The following is a 21060-nucleotide window of genomic DNA, read 5'->3' on the forward strand; positions in this document are numbered from 1 at the left end:
TTTTATTTAATTTCTGAACGTTTTTGAATTAATACAGGTTTTGATTTTGGCTCTACGCACATGAATAATTAAAACGAAATATGCACATTAATTTTTTTTGGCTAAATGGCTTTCTCAAAGTTTTGATCGGACGGTTTTGAGAAAAAAGAAAGGGGGGGGGGGGCTATTTGTCCTTTTTATTTTTCGGTCACTTAAAAAGGCCACTAGAACTTATCATTTTATTTACAAAGTTTTATTAGTAATAAATATAAATATTTTACAAATTAACTTACGTGACGAATCTCTATTTTCGTATATTTTTATTACGTATATGAGGGGCTTCGCCCCCTCGTCAATACCTCGCTCTCTACACTAAAGTTATATTTTGTTCTGATTCTTATGAGTGACCCCTGAATCACAAAGGTCGTTTAATTTGAATAAATTGCTCTTTTGAAATCACTAAAAATACTTTAGCGTAAAGATTGAGGCATTGAGTAGGGGACGAAACCCCTCATATTACATAATAATTTCTGTCCGTTGTAAGTTTTAATGGTATTCCTTACTTTCAGTTGAAAAAAACTATTTTTTTTTAATTTAATTTCTCAGTTTTTTTAAATGCTTGAAAATTAGCGCCCCCTTCATGGAAATTCTCTTCCCCCATGATAAATTTCTTCATGGAAAGATCCTCTCACGTAACCCCCTCCACCTGACCCTCCTTCCACCACTAGAACCCCCTCAAAACGTCTGTATACTTCTGAATAACCAATACTATGTGTAAACAATGGACTAAGTTCATAACTTGCAGCCCTTCTCCCGAGGACTGTGGAGGATTAAGTTGTCCTTAAAGACATTGTTGTTAGATTTTTGGACTATGTTGAACAAAATGGCTATCTTGAAATTCTGATGCAATGAATTTGGGGAAAATGAGCGTGGGAGGGAGCCTAGTTGCCCTCCATTTTTGTTCACTCAAAAAGGGCACTAGTACTTTTAATTTTCGGTAGAATGAGCCCTCTCACGACATTCTAGGGCCATTGGATCAATACGATTACCCCTGGGAATAAAAAACAAACAAATAAACACGCGTCTGTGGTCTTTCTTCTGGCAAAAAATACAGAAATTTGACATTTTTGCTGATAGGATCTTGATACTTCTACAGTAGGGCTCTCTGATACGCTGTATCTGATGGTGTGATTCCATGACTTGGGGGTGTTTCCCCCTTTTTTCAAAAATAAAGCAAATTTTCCCTGGCTTGTAACTTTTGATTGGTAAGACTAAATTTGATGAAACTTATATATTAAAATCAGCATAAGAATCCGATTCTTTTGATGCATATAATGGTATGAAATTTTCTGTTTTTTATGACACTTAGTATTAACCAAGTGACATATAGCAATCGCTAATTCTGTCAGTCTGTCGGTCCCTGTTTTACTACTTTAGGCACTTTTAGGTAAGCTAGGACGATGACATTTTGCAAGCGTATCAGGGACCGGACCAGATTAAATTAGAAATAGTCGTTTTCCCGATTTGACTATCTGGGGGGAGTGGGGGGGCCCATTAATTTGGAAAAAATGGAAAAATTGAAGTATTTTTAACTTACGAATGGTTGATCAGATCTTAATGAAATACGATGTTTGGAAGGATATTGTGTCTCAGAGCTTTTATTTCAAATTCCGACCGGATCTGGTGACATTGGGGGGGAGTTGGGAGGGGAAACCTAAAATCTTGGAAAACATTTAGAGTGGAGGGATCGGGATGAAACTTGTTGGGAAAAATAAGCACATGTCCTAGATATATGATTGACATAACCGGAACGGATCCGCTCTCTTTGGGGTAGTTAGGGGGGGGGGGGTTAATTCTGAAAAATTAGAAAAATGCGGTATTTTTAACTTACGAACGGTGATCGGATCTCAATGAAATTTGATGTTTAGAAGGATATCGTTTCTCAGAGCTCTTACTTTAAATCCCGACCGGATCCGGTGACACTGGGGGGGGGGGGGGGCGGGAAGGGGGAAACCTAAAACTTGGAAAACACTTAGAGTGGATGATCAGGATGAAACTTGGTGGGGAAAATAAGCACAAGTCCTAGACACGTGATTGACATAACCGGAACGGATCCGCTCTCTTTGGGGTAGTTGGGGGGGGGGGGTAATTCTGAAAAATTTGAAAAAATGAGGTATTTTTAACTTACGAACGTGTGATCGGATCTCAATGAAACTTGATATTTAGAAGAATATCGTGCCTCAGAGCTCTTATTTTAAGTCCGGACCAGATCTGGAGACATTGGGGGGGGGAGTTGGGAGGGGGAAACTTAAAACTTGGAAAACACTTAGAGTGGAGGGATCGGGATGAAACTTGGTTGCAAAAACAAGCACAAGTCCTACATACATGATTGACATAACCGGAACAGATCCGCTCTCTTTGGGGTAGCTGGGGGGGGGGGGGGTTAATTCTGAAAAATTAGAAAAAATGAGGTAGTTTTAACTTACGAACGGGTGATCGGATCTCAATGAAATTTGATATTTAGAAGGATATCGTGTCTCAAAGCTCTTATTTTAAATCCCGACCGGATCTGGTGACATTGGCGGGGTTATGGGTGGGGGAACCTAAAATCTTGGAAAACGCTTAGATTAGAGGGATCGGGATGAAACTTCGTGGGAAAAATAAGCAGAAGTCCTAGATACGTGATTTACATAATTGGAACGGATCCACTCTATTAGGGGGGGGGGGGTTAATCCTGAAAAATTAGAAAAAATGACGTATTTTTAACTTACGAAGGAGTTATCGGATCTTCATGAAACTTCATATTTAGAAGGATCTCGTAACTCAGATCTCTTATTTTAAATCTCAACCGGATCCAGCGTAATTGGGGGGTGGGGGCAGTTGGGGGACCGGAAATCTTAGAAAATACTTAAAGCGGTGAGATCAGGATGAAACTGGATGCGAAGAATAAAAACCTGTCTAAGATACGTTACTGACATAACTGAAACGGGTCCACTCTCTTTGGTGGAGTTGGGGGGGGGTGATTTTGAAAATTGAGGTATTTGTAACTTACGAAAGGGTGACCAGATCTTAATAAAATTTGATATTTAGAAGAATCTTGTGGTTTAAAGCTGTAATTTTAAATTCCGACCAGATCCTGTGACATTGGGGGGATCTGGAGGGGGAAACCGGAATTCTTGGAAAACGTGAAAATTGGGGTATTTTATCTTACGAATAGATGATCGGATCTTAATGAAATTTGATATTTAGAAGGAATTCATGCCTCAGAGCTCTTATTTCAAATCCTGACCAGATCTTTGACATTGGGGGAGTTGGAGTGGGAAATCTTGGAAAACACTTGGAGTGGAGGAATCGGGATGAAGTTTAGTGGATAGAATAAGCAAATGTTCTTGATACGTGATTGACGGAACCGTACTGGATTCGCTCTCTTTGGGGGAGTTGGGGGCAGGGGTTCAGTGATTTGGCGAGTCAAGTGTTTCTGGACGTGCTAGGACGATGAAAATCGGTAGGCGTGTCAGGGACCTGCACAAATTGACTTGATAAAGTCGTTTTCCCAGACTCGACCATTTGGGGGGCTAAAGGGCGAGGAAAAATTAGAAAAAAATAGGTATTTATAACTTACGAGTGGGTGATAGGATCTTAATGAATTTTGATATTTAGAAGGACATCGTGACTCAGAGCTCTTATTTTAAATCCTGACCGGCATTAAGCCTCTTTTTTCCTTTTAAATCAATCTATTGATACATAGAATTTTGTTAGAGCTCATACCATATGATCTCTTGGCTCTTAGCTCTTCTTGCTTCGTCACAAGTGCCATATGAGCTCTTAGCTCTTGTTTAGAGTTTCGGTTATTATTGAGCCGGGTCACTCCTTACTACAGTTCGTTATCACGAACTGTTTGATCTGCCAAGTGTTAATTCTTCTTTCATGAAATTAAATTAACTTAAGACTTATTTCACTTTTTGCTATAGCATATTTTAACGTGATAATCGGATGCACACCTTGTGTGTTAAGGGCAAAGTATGACAGTATCGAATAGTTCGTAGTAGTGAACTGTAAGTAAAGAACGACATTTGTCTACCATAATCCAAAACGGTGAAAATTGAATTTTGCTAACCATTAATATATCAAAAGGATTTATTATTTTGTGGAGCTTTGAAACATATAATTAGATATATAAGACTCTTCCCCCGGGTTTCGGTTGGGTTATGTTGACCCCGAATTTTTTGTCATCTGATCGTTGCATTATTTCAAAGGAAATGGCCATATCAAAATTCTGATCGGATATATTTGGGAAAAAAGGGCCTTGGGCGGGGCTAGTTGCCCTCCGATTACTCTTGACTCTTAAAAAGGGTTCTACAACTCCCGATTTTCAATCAAATGAGCCCTTTCCAAAGTTTATCTTTGGTCTATTTTGAACGAAATGATTTATACAAGTTCGACGAGGCGCATCTGGGAAAAAGAGGGTTGGGGGAGAGGCTAGTTGCCTTCGGCTCACTTTTTATTCTTAAACAGTGAATTAGAACTTTCAATCGCTGATCATTTGAGTCCCCTCCGAGGTTTATACGACCACTTCTTAGATAAGGACATAAGTCACAACCCTTTCCCCGGGCTCTGGGGGGTTTATGTTGACCCTGGAATTTTTTTTATCTGATCTTAGGACTGATTCAAACAAACTGGCAATCTCAAAATTTTGATCAGATGCATTTGAAGAAACAAGGATGTGTTAAATACCGTATTTAACATTGTCATAGTAAAAATGTTTTGCGTAAAGCTCTTTAGCTTGGCTCGTTTTTTCTTCTTTTTTTTCTTTTCCGAAGGCAGATCTTGATCATGTGCTTGAAAACTTAAACAACACATTTTCAGTTTACATTTTAAGAAAGACATTCAGGAAACTTGCAATTAAGACTTAGTTGTATTTGACAAATTCTAAAAGTACCTTCAGAAAAATTTTAGCATAATTTTAGTGTAAAGGGCTTGAAGTTGGGTGGGGGCATCCCCCTCATAAGAAGATAATTTTCTTTTCGTTTTAAGCTATAGTGCTGATTTTGAACTTATTAGATATGCTATTTAAAGGGTTTTTTCTTACCATTTTTTTGTGTGTAAAACAATAAATAATAATAAATAATCTCCTTTAAAACACTAATGAACTATATTGTCACTTCGTACAGTATCTGTCGTAAATGATTGCAAAAAGAAAGCACTAAGTAATTCGTAAGTTTTTAAGGTAAGATGAGATTTATTCACAAAGAATTAAACATACAACAAGTTCTTGGTACTAATCTCTGCAATGGATCTGTGATCTGTAAAGGACAGGGAAGACTTACGTGCCATTTAAACGCTAACCCAAAAAAAGTGGTATTTTTAGATTACTCGGCACAAAGTCAACAGAGGCTAATCAATCCTTGACAAAAGAGGCAAAAAATTAATTGTGAAAGTATTACAGGGAAATAAGCACATTTTTAACGATGTTGTTGACCATGTTAAGGGAGTGACAACTTGACCTGATTCAGGCATGTGTTCCATGCAGTATGACTCGCCGTTGTAGGATACATGTCTAACTTTACGGATGGAGTAAAAGGAATTAGTCTAAGGAAATGAAATTTAGTTTGATCGGAGGTAAAGGAACTCAGATAGTGAGATGCTCAGGGAGGTGACCATAGAGTTGATAAAAAGTAAAAAATGAACTTGAAAGAATATAAACTGGTTCAAGAACAAATAATAATATAGCTTCCGAACGATTAGCTTCCTTCAAGAGATTTCTTGCTTTTTTTTATAAATTCTAGAAAGGGATTTTAAGGGAGAGTAGACAGGAAGAAGGGAATCTGCCCAATAGCAACCGAAACTCTGAAAAAAGTAATTTTGATACCTATAGGTACATCAAAAGAATTGGTTCTTATGCTGATTCGAAACATGTAATAGGTCATTAAATATAATGTTACCTATTAAAAGCTACGAGCCTCAGAAAATTTGTGCGATTTTTGAAAAAGGGGGAAACTTCCCCAAATACTCAAGGAGTCTTAGTAAAAATCGCACCATCAGATTCCGCAAATTAGAGAGCCCTTACATTAGAGGTTTAAAGCTTTCATCTGCAAAAATGTGGAATGCTGTATTTTTCCTTTTTTTAGTCAGAAGAATGATGACGGATGCATGTTAATTTGTTGTTTTTGTTGGGGTTTTTTCTCCGTTTATTTTATGGAACCAATGTTCCTAGAAGATCGAGAGAGAGTTCATTCAGACGGAAATTAACAGTCCTAGTGCCCTTTTTCAGTGACCAAAAAGATTGGGATTGAACTCTCCCCCAATCCCACCCCTTTTCCCCCCAAAGACTCCAATCAAAATTTGGAGATATTCATTTTGTTCAGCATAATTTAAAGGTAAAATAATTATGCCTATGGGGATTATATGCCCCCACAGCCCTTGGGGAAAGGGATGTAAGTTATGATATTTGGCTTTTTTTCACATGCAGATTTTTTTATTGGAAAGCAAACAGACATTTTTCGGGAGGGGAAATTTTTGCTGGAGGGATTTTCCATGGAGAGAAATTCCCGAAGGGAATTGAAGTTTCTGGGGATATACTTTCAAGACAAAATTTTACTTGGGGATTTGGCCAGAATTGCTATGCGATTTTTTTTTATTTTTTTTTACTTTCTCTGCTCTGACTCAATTCTATATATGGAGATGTTTCGGGGAAGTTTTCCATGGGAAATTTTCAAACGAGATGAATTTTCCGGTTGACTTTTCCTCCTTGGTGGGAGGGTATTTTCTGCGGAAGACATTTTCCGTTAAGGAATTTTCCATGGGAGAAAATTTCTATGTGAAATTTTTGGCTGGAGAAGTTTTTCATAGGGGAATTTTCAACGGGAGAAACTTTTTATTGGGGGCTGACAATTTTCAGGAAAAATTTTCCACGGATGGGATTTCCAGCATGATTTAAAAAACGATTAGAAATTAAATGAAATATGAGTCTGTTTCCAAATAAAAGTAGGCTAAGGAATATTGTTCAGAGTGGAGTTGCCCGGAAGGAATTTCCTTCGGAAAATTTTCAGCCAAGATGGATTTGTCCGGAGGGGATGTTGGGGCCCATGTCCCTTTTTTATCAGATAAATGTCCCTATTCTTTTATACATAGATTTACCTACAAGATAATTATATTTACAAGTTAAACTCTCGTATAGTCTAACCTGTTTTCAACGCAATGATTTCTCAGAGGGAAGAAATTGGTTTGTATCAAAGTTCGGTCTTTATGGCACTTAGTATTTACCAAGTGACATATAGCAATCGTAATTTCTGTCCGTCGGTAATTTCTGTCTGTCTGTCGGTCCCGGTTTTGATAGTTTAAGCACTTCCGGATAAGGTAGGACGATGAAAGTTGGCAGGTGTATCAGGGACTGGGCCAGATTAAATTAGAAATACTCGCTTCCCCGATTCGACCATTGGGGGGGGGGGACAGGTGATTTGTAAAAATTAGAAAAATAAGGTATTTTTAACTTACGGACAGGAGATCGGATTTTAATGAAATTTGATATTTAGAAGGACCTCGTGTCTCAAAGCTCAAACCCGATATCTTGGAAGACGCTTAGAGTGGAAAGATCGGGATCGAACTTGATGGAAAGAATAAGCACAAGTCCCAGATACATGATTGACATATCGGACCGGATCCACTCTCTTTGGGTGAGTTTGGGGGAGGGTTAGTTCGGTTAATTCGGAAAAATTAGAAAAGATGAGGTATTTTTAACTTACGAACAAGTGATTGGATCTTAATGAAATTTGATATATAGAAGGAACTCGTGTCTCAGAGTTCTTATTTAAATCCAGACTGGGTCCGGTGAGATTTGGGGGAGTTGGAGGGGGAAACTGTAAATCTTGGAAAACACTTAGAGTGGAGAGATCGGGATGAAACTTGGCGGGACGAATCAGCACAAGTACTAGATACATGATTGACATAACCGTACCGGATCCGCTCTCTTTGTTGGAGTTGTGGGGGGGGGGGGTAATTCGGAGAAACCAGAAAAAATGAGGGTTTTTTAACCTATGAACGGGTGATCGGATCTTAATGAAATTTGGTATTTGTAGGACCTCGTGTCTTAGAGCGCTTATTTTAAATCCTGACTGCATCTGGTGACATTAATGGGAGTTGGAGGAGGAAACCGGAAATTTTGGAAAACGCTTCGAGTGGAGTGATCGGGATCAAACTTGTGGGGAAGAATAAGCACAAGTCCTAGATATGTGATTGACATAACCGGGCCGCATCTGCTCTCTTTGGGGGAGTTGGGGGGGGGGGAATATTTCCAGTGTTTTGGTGAGTTCGGTGCTTATGGACCTGCTGGGACGATGAAAATTGGTTGGCGTTTCAGGAACCTGCACAAATTGATTTGATAACAGTCGTTTCCCCAATTCGGACCTGCACAAATTTATTTGATAACAGTCGTTTCCCCAATTCGGCCATCTGGGGCGGAGGCTAGAGGGAGGGTAAATCGTGAAAATTGAGGCATGTTATTTTACGAATGGATGATCAGATACTAACGGAACTTTCTATGTAGAAATGTCTCATGTCTCAGAAGCTCCATTGTCAATTCGGATTGGATCTGGATACATAGGGGAGTGGAGAGAGGGAAGCGAAAAATCTTGGAAACCGGAAATCTTGGAAAATATTTAGATTCCAGAAATCGGGATGAAACTTGATGGGAAGAATAAGCACAAGTTCTGGATACGTGATTGACATAAACGGACCGGATCCGCTCTCTTTGGGGGAGTTGGGGGATTTCTAATGCTTTGGCACTGGTTCGAGAGTAAGCACAAGTTATAGATACGTGATTGACATAAGCGGACCGGATCTGATCTTGGAGGAGTTGGAGGAATTTGACGCGCTAGGACGACGAAATTGGTAACTCCAGTACCGAGTCTAATTTTAGGTTCCGACCTCGTCACAAGTGCCATATGAGCTCTTGGCTCTTGTTATCTAGCTAGATCCCGCCATTGAAACATAATTTTTGCGTAAAGCAACTTGAATTTTGGGTCTCCATACATTGTATTTGCCCACTGCGTCGCGTATTATATTATTTTCCCCGAACCCTAGTAGGGTTAATAATAATGTATTGAGAGTCATTGTCCTTGTAGTATCCGCCTTAGGACCCGTCCCTTCCAAGAATATATTATTTAGTGGTGGCACTGGCCGTGGCACTTTGGCCAAAATAGTGTAAAACTTACTGTCCCCATAGGTAGTACACTTGTCATGCCCAAACTGGTTACAATATCAATCTGGGATTAGCTTTTAGAACCTGTGGGACCGCTTGAACGTGTTACTATACCCTAACAGAGGCCAACAGTAACAGTGGTGGCGCTCTGCCACCTACGCTGGCACCTTCAGGTACAGGGGATTTTAAGCGGGAGTAAATTTCACTGGAGGGATATTTCATACAGAGGAAGTCGGATCTCCCGGCGTTATTTGAAAAACGATCAGAAATCAAATGTTAAAAAAATTAATTTTTTCAACTGAAAGTGAGGAGCGACATAAAAAATTAAAACGAACAGGAATCATTCCGCGTTTGCGGGGGGATACCCCTTCTCAATAACTCGCTCTTTACTCTAAGTTCTAACGTTTTGTCCCAATTTTTTAAGAACGACTCCTGAAACTCAAGGGCCGTTTAATTAGAATAAGAAACTTTTTTTTAAATACTAAGAAACTTTAGTTGGAGGAGCAATATATTGAGGAGGGAGTTTCTCCCTTGTATATGGAATAATTTTTGTTCGTTGAATTTCAATGTTGCTCCTAACTTTCAGTTGAAAAAACTTTTTTTCTATTTAATCTAGAAAACGATTGAGACGAAAAAGCATTGCCTTTCAAAGAATTTCCTATGTGCAGATAACATTGAAATTGGCCTATGGTCTGCTGGGGCATTTATTAATCTACCTGTTTATAAAAAGCTAACCCTAACACGCTTCAAAGCATTTCGAAGAACATCATGTTTAAATCAAAGACTAACAGGTTTTGCCAGGAGAGAAATTATTAAAATTAAATGGAATCGAATTAGAGCCATGTAATGATTACTCTTTCAAACCATTAAAATCTGCAAGAACGGATCATAAAGCAATATGATCCAAGATAAGATCTAAAACATATTTAGACCGAGACTAGGTAACTTTACAAGCAATTAAATATTAAAAAAACAAGTTTTTTTAACTGAAAGTAAGGAGCGACATTAAAACTTTGATAAAAAGTTTAAAAGCTATAAGTTTGACTCTTTCTTTCAACTCTTCTTTTTAAAACAGTAAAAAACTTTAGCGTAAAGAGCGGGGCGTTGGTGAAAAAGAAGCCCCTTCATATACGAAGTAATTTCTGTTCGTTTTAAGTTTTAATGTCGCTCCTTACTTTCAGTTAAAAAAACTTGTTTTTGTTTTATTTAATTTCTGAACGTTTTTGAATCAATGCATGTTTTGGTTTTGGCTCTCCGCAGAGGAATAATTAAAACAAAATTTGCGTATTTTTTTTTTTTTGGCTAAATGGCTTTCTCATAATTTTGATCGAATGATTTTGAGAAAAAATAGCGGGGGAGGAAGCCTAGTTGCCCTCCGATTTTTTTGGTTAATCAAAAAGCCAACTAGAACTTTTAATTTTATACGAATCTTTTTATTATTAAAAGATATACGTAACTTATAAATTTGCTTACGTAAAAAGTTTTGTATTCTCATGTTTTTATTACATATATGGGGGGGCTCGCCCCCTCGTCAGTGCCGCGCTCTTCACACTAAAGCTTAAATTTTGTCGAATTCATTAAGAATGACCCCTGAATCACAAAAGCTGTAGAATAAATAGTTGAGATTACTAAAAATACTTTAGCGTAAAGAGCAGGGTATTAGGAGGAGGTGAGCCCCTAATGTGGGTGATAATTTCTGTTCGTTTTAAGTTTTAATGCTGCTACTTACTTCCAGCTGAAAAAAACTTTTTCATATTTATTTTTTCATTGTTTTTTTTCATAATGCTAGTAAATCCTGCGCTCCCTTCATGGAAATTTTCTCCCACCATGACAAATTCCTCGATGGAAAGTTCCCCAAGCCTATCCCCCTCTTCTCAATCCCTCCCCCAACCAAAACATCCTCCTGAAAACGCCTGCACACTTCCCAATAACCATTACTATATGTAAGCAGTGGTCAAAGTGTGTAACTTGTAGCCCCTCCCACTGGGACTGTGGGGAAGTAAGTCGTCCCCAAAGACATAGTTATAAGGTTTTATCGACTACGCTGAATAAAATGGCTTTCTCAGAATTTTGATCCGTTGACTTTGGGCAAATAAATAGCTTGGGAGGGGGCCAAGGTGCCCTCCAATTTTTTGGTCACTTAAAAAGGGCACTAGAACTTTTTATTTCCGTTAGAATGAGCCCTCTCGCAACATTCTAGGACAACTGGGTCGATACGATCACCCCTGGGAAAAAAGCCAAAAAAAAACAAAACAAAAAAACAAACAAATAAATTAACACGCATCCGTGATCTGCCTTCTGGCAAAAAATACAAAATTCCACATTTTTGTAGATAGGAGCTTGAAACTTCTACAGTAGGGTTCTCTGATACGCTGAATCTGATGATGTGATTTTCGTTAAGATTTTATGACTTTAATGGGGTGTTTCCCCCTATTTTTTTAAAATAGCGCAAATTTTCTCAGGCTCGTAACTTTTGATGGATAAAACTAAATTTGATGAAACTTATATATTTAAAATCGGCATTAAAATGTGATTCTTTTGATGTAGCTATTGGTATCGAAATCCCACTTTTTAGAGTTTTGGTTACTATTGAGCCGGGTCGCTCCTTACTACAGTTCGTTAGCACGAACTGTTTGATATTCCTATCAATATTAGTGATAAATGACATGAATGCCTCCTGGAGTTGAAGTTCTCCCTTCACAGCTTTGACTTATTAATTGTAGCCAGCTAAGCGCCAGACATGTTGGTCCAGAATCGGGCTGAGAAAAGAACTTAAAAAGAGAGTTCATTGCTATCCAAATCTTTTGAATATTATTTTCATAATTATAAGATGTATTAAAATAAGTGGATTTTCCTTCCTGTACAAGGAAGTACGTATATAGCCCTTTTTATTGTCCAATAAAATGAGTCAAATAAATAAGAATAATCAGTTTCGTCATCTAAAACGTTCCATGAATTATCTGCCAATTTCGACCTAAGCTGAGATAACTCTCTCGCCGAATCTGGTAGAATATGAAATACTTGGGACGAGTCTAAGTGTAGAGACTACGTTGTCAATGATTGACAGTTTGATCAGTAGCTACATGGGAAGGGATAGGTCAAAAGAAGATTAAATCGACTTAAGCTGTAGACGTCAAGTTTATCAAGCTTGTGTTAAAATCTCCCATTATGGTTACCTTAATTCGACCTTTCCCTGCTATGTCAGACGTTCCATCAAGAGTTGGAAGAACAATGGGACAAAACAATTAGGAGGACGACAAATAGTATGTATAGCTCAAGTGTTTTAAGTAACTTGTATGGTTTGTTTTAATATGTTCGTAGGTTCCTACGGACAAGCGTAAGCTTCTAAAGACCATGCGTTTTTTGTGTGTATTTTTTTGTGAAATAAAGTTCCGTTCTATTAATTTCAGATCAAGCACTTTCACCAACTACTGAAAGAGTCCCAGAATCAGCTAGAGTCCAGCAAAAACCACATACAAAAGCTATTTGAAGAAAATCGGAGATTAAAACAGGTATTTCATTTTCGAACCAGTGTTGTACCTAAAATTGAACTACTTTTTAATTATAAAATTAAAAAATGAATGCATTAATTTTGTCTGTCAAAGAATTTTAAACAAAAATTCTTTGATTCTCCAAAGAATAAAACACGTCGTTCATTTTATTTGAGTATTTATTTTTTATCCAGCATTTATTTTCACCAAAAAGTGACTAAGAGCGGAAGGATATTTTGCTGACTTCAATGAGATTTAAAACTTTAGGAAATTCTGTAATCCTTCCTGAAATTATAATTGATTCCTTTTAACCTGGTTTTTGTTTAAGTTCTGTTGCCCTGTATTACTTCTTTGATTGTTTTTAAAATTATTTTGTGACTGCACCATTCCAATTATTCCCTTTTATTTTGATATCTGTAAGCTGAAGATTTTATATTTGCACTATTAGCGTCATTCGCATAGACTCCTCATCTCCGAAACAGATGTTCTTTCAATATAATTTGATAAATCTTATCATCTTTGTTTCCTTGTCTTAAAAATTGGAAAAAAGTCACATTGTCAGTTTTACTAGACAATAACATTTTTATGTTTACCCCATTCAGTGATAAATAGCAGAGTCAACCATCTCGCCATCCTATAAGCTAATACATAAAAAAATCAATCCTTTCTTTTTACTCGATCGGCATTTATTTTTATCTGACGATAGACGATTTAAAACGAGCTCCAGATTTTCTGTTTCGAAAAAGAAGGAAATTGCGTGCTTTTTTGAATTGATTTATGGTTTCTTCTATTATATCAACACAGTTCTTCTGTATCGATATCTACTGTGATTGTATGAATGGCTACTTTAAGATTAACAACTTAGTCAGTAAACATTAAGTGTTTTATTTGTACTAAGAATCTGGCGCGGTTTATTCGTGTGGGCATAACCCATCGATGAGGGTGTTATGTGATGACTTTGTTTGTTTGTTTGTATTAATAAAAAAAAACTTACGGAAAAGAAGTTTTTCCAAGAAAATTAAAGGCTATGTTAAACCTCAGATCAGCAAGACACAAATACCTGTTAGGTATATACCTGTTGGATAACTATTACTGAATAAATGAAACACAAAACGAACAGAAATTAAATAAACAAGCATAGCAAAAAACATACAACAAGTACTAATATAATTGCACAAATTACAAGAAATTACTATTAAAGAATAAATGAAACCCAAAACAAACAGAAATTAAATAAACAGTCATGGAAAACAAATACACAATAGCAAAATGGCTGTCTCAAAATTTTATCGGATGGGTTTGTGGAGAAAAGGGCGTGGGGGGTTAATTACCCTCTGATCTCTTTTGACCCTTTGAAAGTGAACTAGAACTTTCAATTTCCAATCAAATGAGCCCTCCCTGAAGTTCATACGAGCATTCCTTCCAAAAGAACCAAATATGCCCCCAGAGCATAATTTTCAACGCTTGCCCCAGGCCCATGGGGGGCTGTGTCGCCCTGGAGGTTTTGTTATATGATCTTTGAAGTATCTTTAACAAAATCGATATCTTAAAATATTTTCGGAAGTATTTGGGGTGGGAGGGAACTATCAATTTTCAATCAAATAAGCCCTCTCTGAAGTTTATACGAGAATCCCTTCTATAAGAACCATACTTGCCAATTGTATTTGTATTTTTTTTTTTTCATCTAACAAATATATAATAGAAATTATTCTTCATCTCTAATAAAAGTTTCTTTTTCTTGTGAACTTTGTTTTGCAGAATTTTACCCTTTTGCTATTGAGACGTTCCATTTGAGACTAACCTCTTAAAGTAGTACAAATGAGGGAGTCGATTCATTCGACTGATTCTATTTGAGACTTTTGACCATTATATTACAATAAACTTCAAATTAGGATCCACTTCTCTCATTATATAATTAAAAATGACAAATAACGTTAGTAAACCTAATTTGGGGCCTTGAGAAAAACCTATGAAATATACGGTCCGAGACTCATTTATACCATTGTAAATTTTTGAATGTAAGTCTTGGAACAGGATACGTGCCATCTGAGTTTGATGCAATTTGGGTCAACGTCATCTTTCAATCTTTATTGGATTTTAGAACCCTAATTAGGACACGGGTCTATATAATTTGTGATGCTTTGTCCTTTGGAAATGGGAATAAAAAGAATTAGGTTTATAATACCAGAAAGTGGAACTCAGACAGTTTTAATATAGTAGAACGTGTTTCTAAAAACCATGAAAATATATTATACTAGCTGTTGGGGTGGCGCTTCGCGCCACCCCAACACCTAGTTGGTGGGGGCGCTTCGCGCCCCCCCAAGCCCCCCCGCGCGCGTAAGTCGTTACGCGCCATATTAGTTACGCGCCATTGTAGTTGTGTCCCTATGTCCCACCTGTGAATATAGATATATATATATATATATATATATATATATATATATGTTTTTAACTACGTAAAACTTGCGAATATACAACATTCTTTGCTGTCCCATTGTCTGTGCATATAAATAGATTGTTTACCGACTCTTGAAAATGCAACATATAATGGTCCATGGGAAAACAATCCGTATTCAGATCTATACCTCATGATTCTAATGATTGCCCTTGAGCTTTGTTGATGGTGATTGCTAATCTACCATTCCCTGTGTCGCCATCGTCATTTATATATCCCCTTGTGCCCCCGGCATCCCCTTTGTAGTTTTGTCCCTGTGTCCCGGTCGTCATTTGTGTCCCGGTGTCCCAGTCTGTGATTTCTCTTTGAGTGTCCCGGGCGTCATTTATATTCTATGTGTCCCGGTGTCTCGGTCGTCATTTATATCCCCCTGTGCCCCCCGGCGTCCCCGTTGTAGTTGTGTCCCATTTTTTCCCTTTTTTTGTTTTTAGTTTTTTTTTTATTGGTTTTTACCTTTTTTTAGGTTTTTTAGTTTTTTTCTTTTTTCTTTTTAGTTTTTTTTGAAGTTTTTATCTTTTTAGTTTTTTTATTTTTATTTATATTGTTTTAGTTTTCTTTTTCTCCTTTATTTTTCAGTTTTTTCCTTTTTTTAGTTTTTTTCTTTTTTAGTTCTTTTAGTTTTTACCTTTTTTAGTTTTTTTTAGTTTTTTTAGTTTTTTAGCTTTTTTTATTTTTTTTATTAGTTTTTAGTTTATTTTATGGTTTTTTCCTTTTTTTAGTTTTTTTTTTAGTTTTTTATCTTTTTTTAGTTTTTTTTTTAGTTTTTAAGCTTTTTTAGATTTTTTTATTTTGTTTTCTTTTTTTTTGTAGTTTTTACCTTCTTTAGATTTTTGCTTCTTTTATTTTTTTAGCTTTTTTAGTTTTTTTTCGTTTTTTCTTTTTAGTTTTTTTGTAGTTTTTATCTTTTTTATTTTTTTGTATTTTTATTCATATTTTTTTAGTTTTCTTTTTCTCTTTTATTTTTCAGTCTTTTCCTTTTTTTAGTTTTTTTCTTTTTTAGTTTTTAGTTTTTTTTTAGTTTTTTACCTTTTTTTAGTTTTTTTAGTTTTTTAGTTTTTTAGATTTTTTAGTTTTTTTATTAGTTTTTAGTTTTTTTTTGTAGTTTTTGCCTTTTTTTAGTTTTTTCAGTTTTTTTTAGTTTTTAGTTTTTTACCTTTTTTTAGTTTTTTTTAGTTTTTTAGCTTTTTTAGTTTTTTTTTCTTTTTAGTTTTTTTTGTAGTTTTTACCTTTTTTAGTTTTTTTTCTTATTTTGTATTAGTGTGAAATAATTCAGACGTCATATGCGGACAAACATGACGTCACCTGATCCACAGATCCACAGATCCACACACAGACAACTTATTTTTATATATATAGATTTAGTTTTTTTTTAGTTTTTAAGCTTTTTTAGATTTTTTTATTTTGTTTTCTTTTTTTTTGTAGTTTTTACCTTCTTTAGATTTTTGCTTCTTTTATTTTTTTAGCTTTTTTAGTTTTTTTTCGTTTTTCTTTTTAGTTTTTTTGTAGTTTTTATCTTTTTTATTCTTTTGTATTTTTATTCATATTTTTTTAGTTTTCTTTTTCTCTTTTATTTTTCAGTCTTTTCCTTTTTTTAGTTTTTTTCTTTTTTTGTTTTTAGTTTTTTTTTTAGTTTTTTACCTTTTTTTAGTTTTTTTAGTTTTTTAGTTTTTTAGATTTTTTTGTTTTTTTATTAGTTTTTAGTTTTTTTTGTAGTTTTTGCCTTTTTTTAGTTTTTTCAGTTTTTTTTAGTTTTTAGTTTTTTACCTTTTTTTTAGTTTTTTTTAGTTTTTTAGCTTTTTTAGTTTTTTTTTTCTTTTTAGTTTTTTTTGTAGTTTTTACCTTTTTTAGTTTTTTTTTCTTATTTTCTATTAGTGTGAAATAATTCAGACGTCATATGCGGACAAACATGACGTCACCTGATCCACAGATCCACAGATCCACACACAGACAACTTATTTTTATATATATAGATATAGGCTTTTGAAGTGTCTAAGGTTAGTTCCTCTCGTGCAGTTCTTCTGTAGAGTTCTTCTCTTGTGTTTGTTTCATACCATGTATATAGACTTCGTTAAATAAATGAATAGTTTATAGTAAAGAGACTATTCTTCTATCTCCGTCCACGCGAACCCTAAGCTCTGAAAGATTGGCTACACACTTACTAGTACAGGCATACCAATATTAATGATTATCAAAGTAAACCCCGATATCACCAGAAAAGAGTAGTTAAAAGGTTTACAAAATGGTGACAGCGGCTTTCGTCGAGGAGAATGTGTCTACATCGCGATTTACCTACAATACTCGATTTTGGACTGTACCTGAGCTTTATCTTTAGCAGCTTCAATTGGACTGAAAGTATGGTTGGTTTTGCACGTTATACTTGCACCTGTACCGATTACATCGCATTGTCTGTGAAGATGCTAGCTGTGCAAATTCGCGCTAATTTTGTTTGTCTTCTGTGCATGAAAGTTAGCCTATTTACGTATGACAAAGAGACATTTCCGCTATCAGTGAAGCCGCCGAAAGCCATTTGGGCTTAAGTAACTATTTCTAGTGAAGATCAAAATTTGTTTTCAAATCTTTACCGAGGATTTTTTCTTTCATTTGACACCGTTGCTGTTTGTTGCTATTGCTGTTTGAAATTCTGTGGTTTACAGTCATCCTAGAAAAGTGAATTGGTAAGTCACGCATTAACTGTTCGAACCGTGATGTAGGATATTTGGTAGGAGTTTTATTCATTGTTTAAAATTTAAATTTATCTAAAAATTTTAACCGTTTTCAACCACTTGTTATCTGTATAAAATAAGCATACCCATTCTTAACCCTTCTGAATATGGATATAATAAAACCATTGCTCTCTCATTTTTGAGGGAGATAGAAAGCAAAGGCATTAGCGTCCCACAAAATTTTGATTTGAAAAGTAAAATTATAAGCCTAATGAAATCATAAAATGTTTGATGGAAACTGGAAACCTTTTAGCCAATCCAAAAATCAGTAATGATAGTGGTACTTCTGGGCAATGTGCAATATGTGGATTATTAAGAGGTGCTGGTCATGGTTTTAATGATTGTCGGAGTGTTAATGGACCCATCATAGACCCCTTAGCAAACATTCCAGTTTTTGATAATCCCAAGTTTATTAGGTTCTTTTTCAGCCAGTTGAAAAGGGTAAAGGTGTTGATTCATTGGTCAGATAGTCAAATTTTCAATACAATCCTTTTAAGGGTAGAAGTACCGCTAGTGAATTTTTTTTTGTCATTCGGTAGGAGGCCTTGGCAATAAAAAAGGATACCCTAAACATCTATAATGATCATGCCGAGTGTCGTAGTGGTTTCTGTAACGAAGCTATTGCATGAATAGTTACTTATTTGTGGATATATGTGAGATGTGAATTTTTCTTGATAAAATAAATTTAGAATGTCAGAAGCTGTGTGAAAATTAAAATGTGTGTATGTGTAGGATTTTTTTTTTTTTTTATCAAATGATAAAACAAACCTTTGGTCACAGTTGAGATGTAAAGAACCCTTTTCGTATCTTTTAATTGGATCGTGCAGGTCCGATGGGAAGTGCGTTTAGTGGCCAACTTGAAAAATTTGCATATTTTGGTCTGTTTATCAAGCCTAATCTTAATATAGTAGAGAGAAAAACAGAGAGACGAGAGAGAGAGAGAGAAAACGATTAAGATCTAAGGATATACGATGAACCAGTTATGATTAAATTTAAATTATAACTGATAGGTAGTTCCGAAATTAGGAAACCAAGAGCGAAATACCGTAAAGCCTTCTGAATCTAATATGCCTAGGGAGGGAAGCAAGCGAATGAAGTTGATAAGTTTTTTTTACAAAGATTATTAATAAATACAATTTTCTTTTACGTTTTCTTCGGTTTTCAGTCAGTCGGAATCTCCGTTGTCTTATCTGCTTGTTTTGCCGATGTCTGCTATTTTTTTTTTTTTTTTATGAAGGACAGTGTATTTGTTACTTAGGTCTACACCTAAGTGTATTGCGAATTCTCTGCGAACAAGATTGCAAGCGTGGCTTAAGGTAGTGACATTTCAATTTGTTATTCAATTGAAAATTATATGAAACTGATGAATGAAAACAAGCTTCCATTTGGAACCATAAAAGAACTGTAAGAAAATATCTGAATTAATCTAATTCCCATCAATCCTGCTAGACTCTTGAAGTGACCAATGATATGACATTTTGTGTTGATTTTTTTTTCAAAATGCTCAAATGCTTTCGCTTTATATGAAGGAGCCTGTTCTGCGAATTATTTTAACTTCGGCCCTCGCAAGCTAGTTATCAATCCTTTTTCCTGGCACTTGAATGGAAAGGGCCGTTGTAGAGGCTTGGGAGGTCACTTACTTGGCTTGTAAACTGAATGTTCTTGCGTGCTTTTCAGGATTTCAAGAATGTACTTTTTTGCTCTATTTGGTCTCGAAATGCCCGCTTCCTGTGGCCATAACTCTGGTTAGCTGGGACTTGGGCCTTTGTCCCTTGTACAAGGGCCTTAATCTTACTCTTATGAGGCTCGTGGCTTCATCCTTCGCAAAGATGCCGCGCTTTGATCGAGTGGTACTCCAGCCTTTTGCCTTTTGCCAATGAGATTTCACAGGATCTATTTCGTCTCCTTTTACTCACTTCGCTTAGGGCTCCTTTGTGCATTCAGAGGCGCTGAATTTAATTTGTGAAGGACTTGCACTCTATTTGCTTTACACAAGGAGGTCTGATTAAAAATTTACGGAACTTTTGATCGCACGAGTTGCTCAAATATGAAGATAATGTTGATTGTTCTCTTTGACTATTTAGCATAAGTTTAGACATAGTAGGAAATTCTACTTGGATGCTTTAAGGAGATTAATTGAAAGCAAATTTCACCAAATAAGATTTTAAAAGCAAAGGAAAGAGGTACATAAAGCCAAAAATAAGCAGAAGTAAAGTCAAACAATTTTCCAAGCGTAAAACTACCACAAATAACCATAAATAAGTAAATGAAACTTGAAACTAACAGAAATTACAAAATAGCCAAGTCAAACCCAAAACAAGCAGAAACTAAGATGAATAGGGATGACGCCCCCCATGCCTTCTGGAGACCAGAGCCCAATTTTCACTTTGCTGAAAAGACTCCTTATTTTGAGCTTAATGTTTCTATTTCTCATAATATTTAGAAAAGAAAAACACCATCATAACCAAGATTACTAAAAAAAAAAGGAATGTGGATTGACAGCTTAATATACTTATACTTTTTTTCCTTGAAGTCTTAAATTGGATTTATATTTTGTTTTCAGTAAAGCACAAATTATGTTCTGGTCTTCAGAAGATATGGGCTATGTCAGCCCTATTCATACTAGTTTCTGCTTGTTTTGAGTCTGACTTGGTTGTTAATTGCAATTTTTTTGTTTTGGCTTTCATTTATTTATTGATGGTTATTTGTAGTAGTTTTACTTTAGAAAATTACTTTATTTTTGCTCGTTTTTGTTCTACTGTGGTTTACTTTGTTGTTTATTTTCTTTTAAAAACTTATGTTGTAGAAAAAGCTCTTTTTAACTTAATTTTCGCTCGTGTTTTATTGAATTAGTCTTTTTCATTGGTTAAGAAAAGAACATTTTAAATCTTATCGTTCTTTTTCAGTAATATTCACATTGTGCTTTATTGGTCTGGTAGAACATCCACTCCTTATGCCCTGGTACTTTTTACTGAATACGTTGAGCTGTTTCTGAGATATTCTTAATTAGTCCTGTTGATAACCTGCATGCAAATAATGTGTCTTGATTTAGCCCAATTTCCCCCTCAACAGTTTCTAAAAGCTCCACACCAATTCCATTTGTTTTTATTTACTTACGTATCCTGCTGACTCAGCAGTACATCTGCGGTAGACCTTTTGTTCTTAGTATGAGCTGCAGCGACCTCTTATCTATATAGTCAAAAGTTGGTTTGAAGT

General features: G+C 35.6%; 1 protein-coding gene across 4 annotated transcripts in view; it reads left to right on the forward strand.

Moving 5' to 3' along the window:
• LOC136037141 (uncharacterized) overlaps nt 1–21060 on the forward strand; it is a 152674-nt gene that overhangs the window by 95256 nt on the left and 36358 nt on the right. For all 4 annotated transcript variants that reach the window (XM_065719640.1, XM_065719643.1, XM_065719641.1 and 1 more), the window contains exon 15: nt 12586–12687. In XM_065719640.1, coding sequence (XP_065575712.1) covers nt 12586–12687 — 102 coding nt within the window. The remainder of the gene's footprint in view (nt 1–12585; nt 12688–21060) is intronic.

This window comes from Artemia franciscana, chromosome 16 (genome assembly GCF_032884065.1).
Source record: "Artemia franciscana chromosome 16, ASM3288406v1, whole genome shotgun sequence".
NCBI classification, from domain to species: Eukaryota; Metazoa; Arthropoda; class Branchiopoda; order Anostraca; family Artemiidae; genus Artemia; species Artemia franciscana.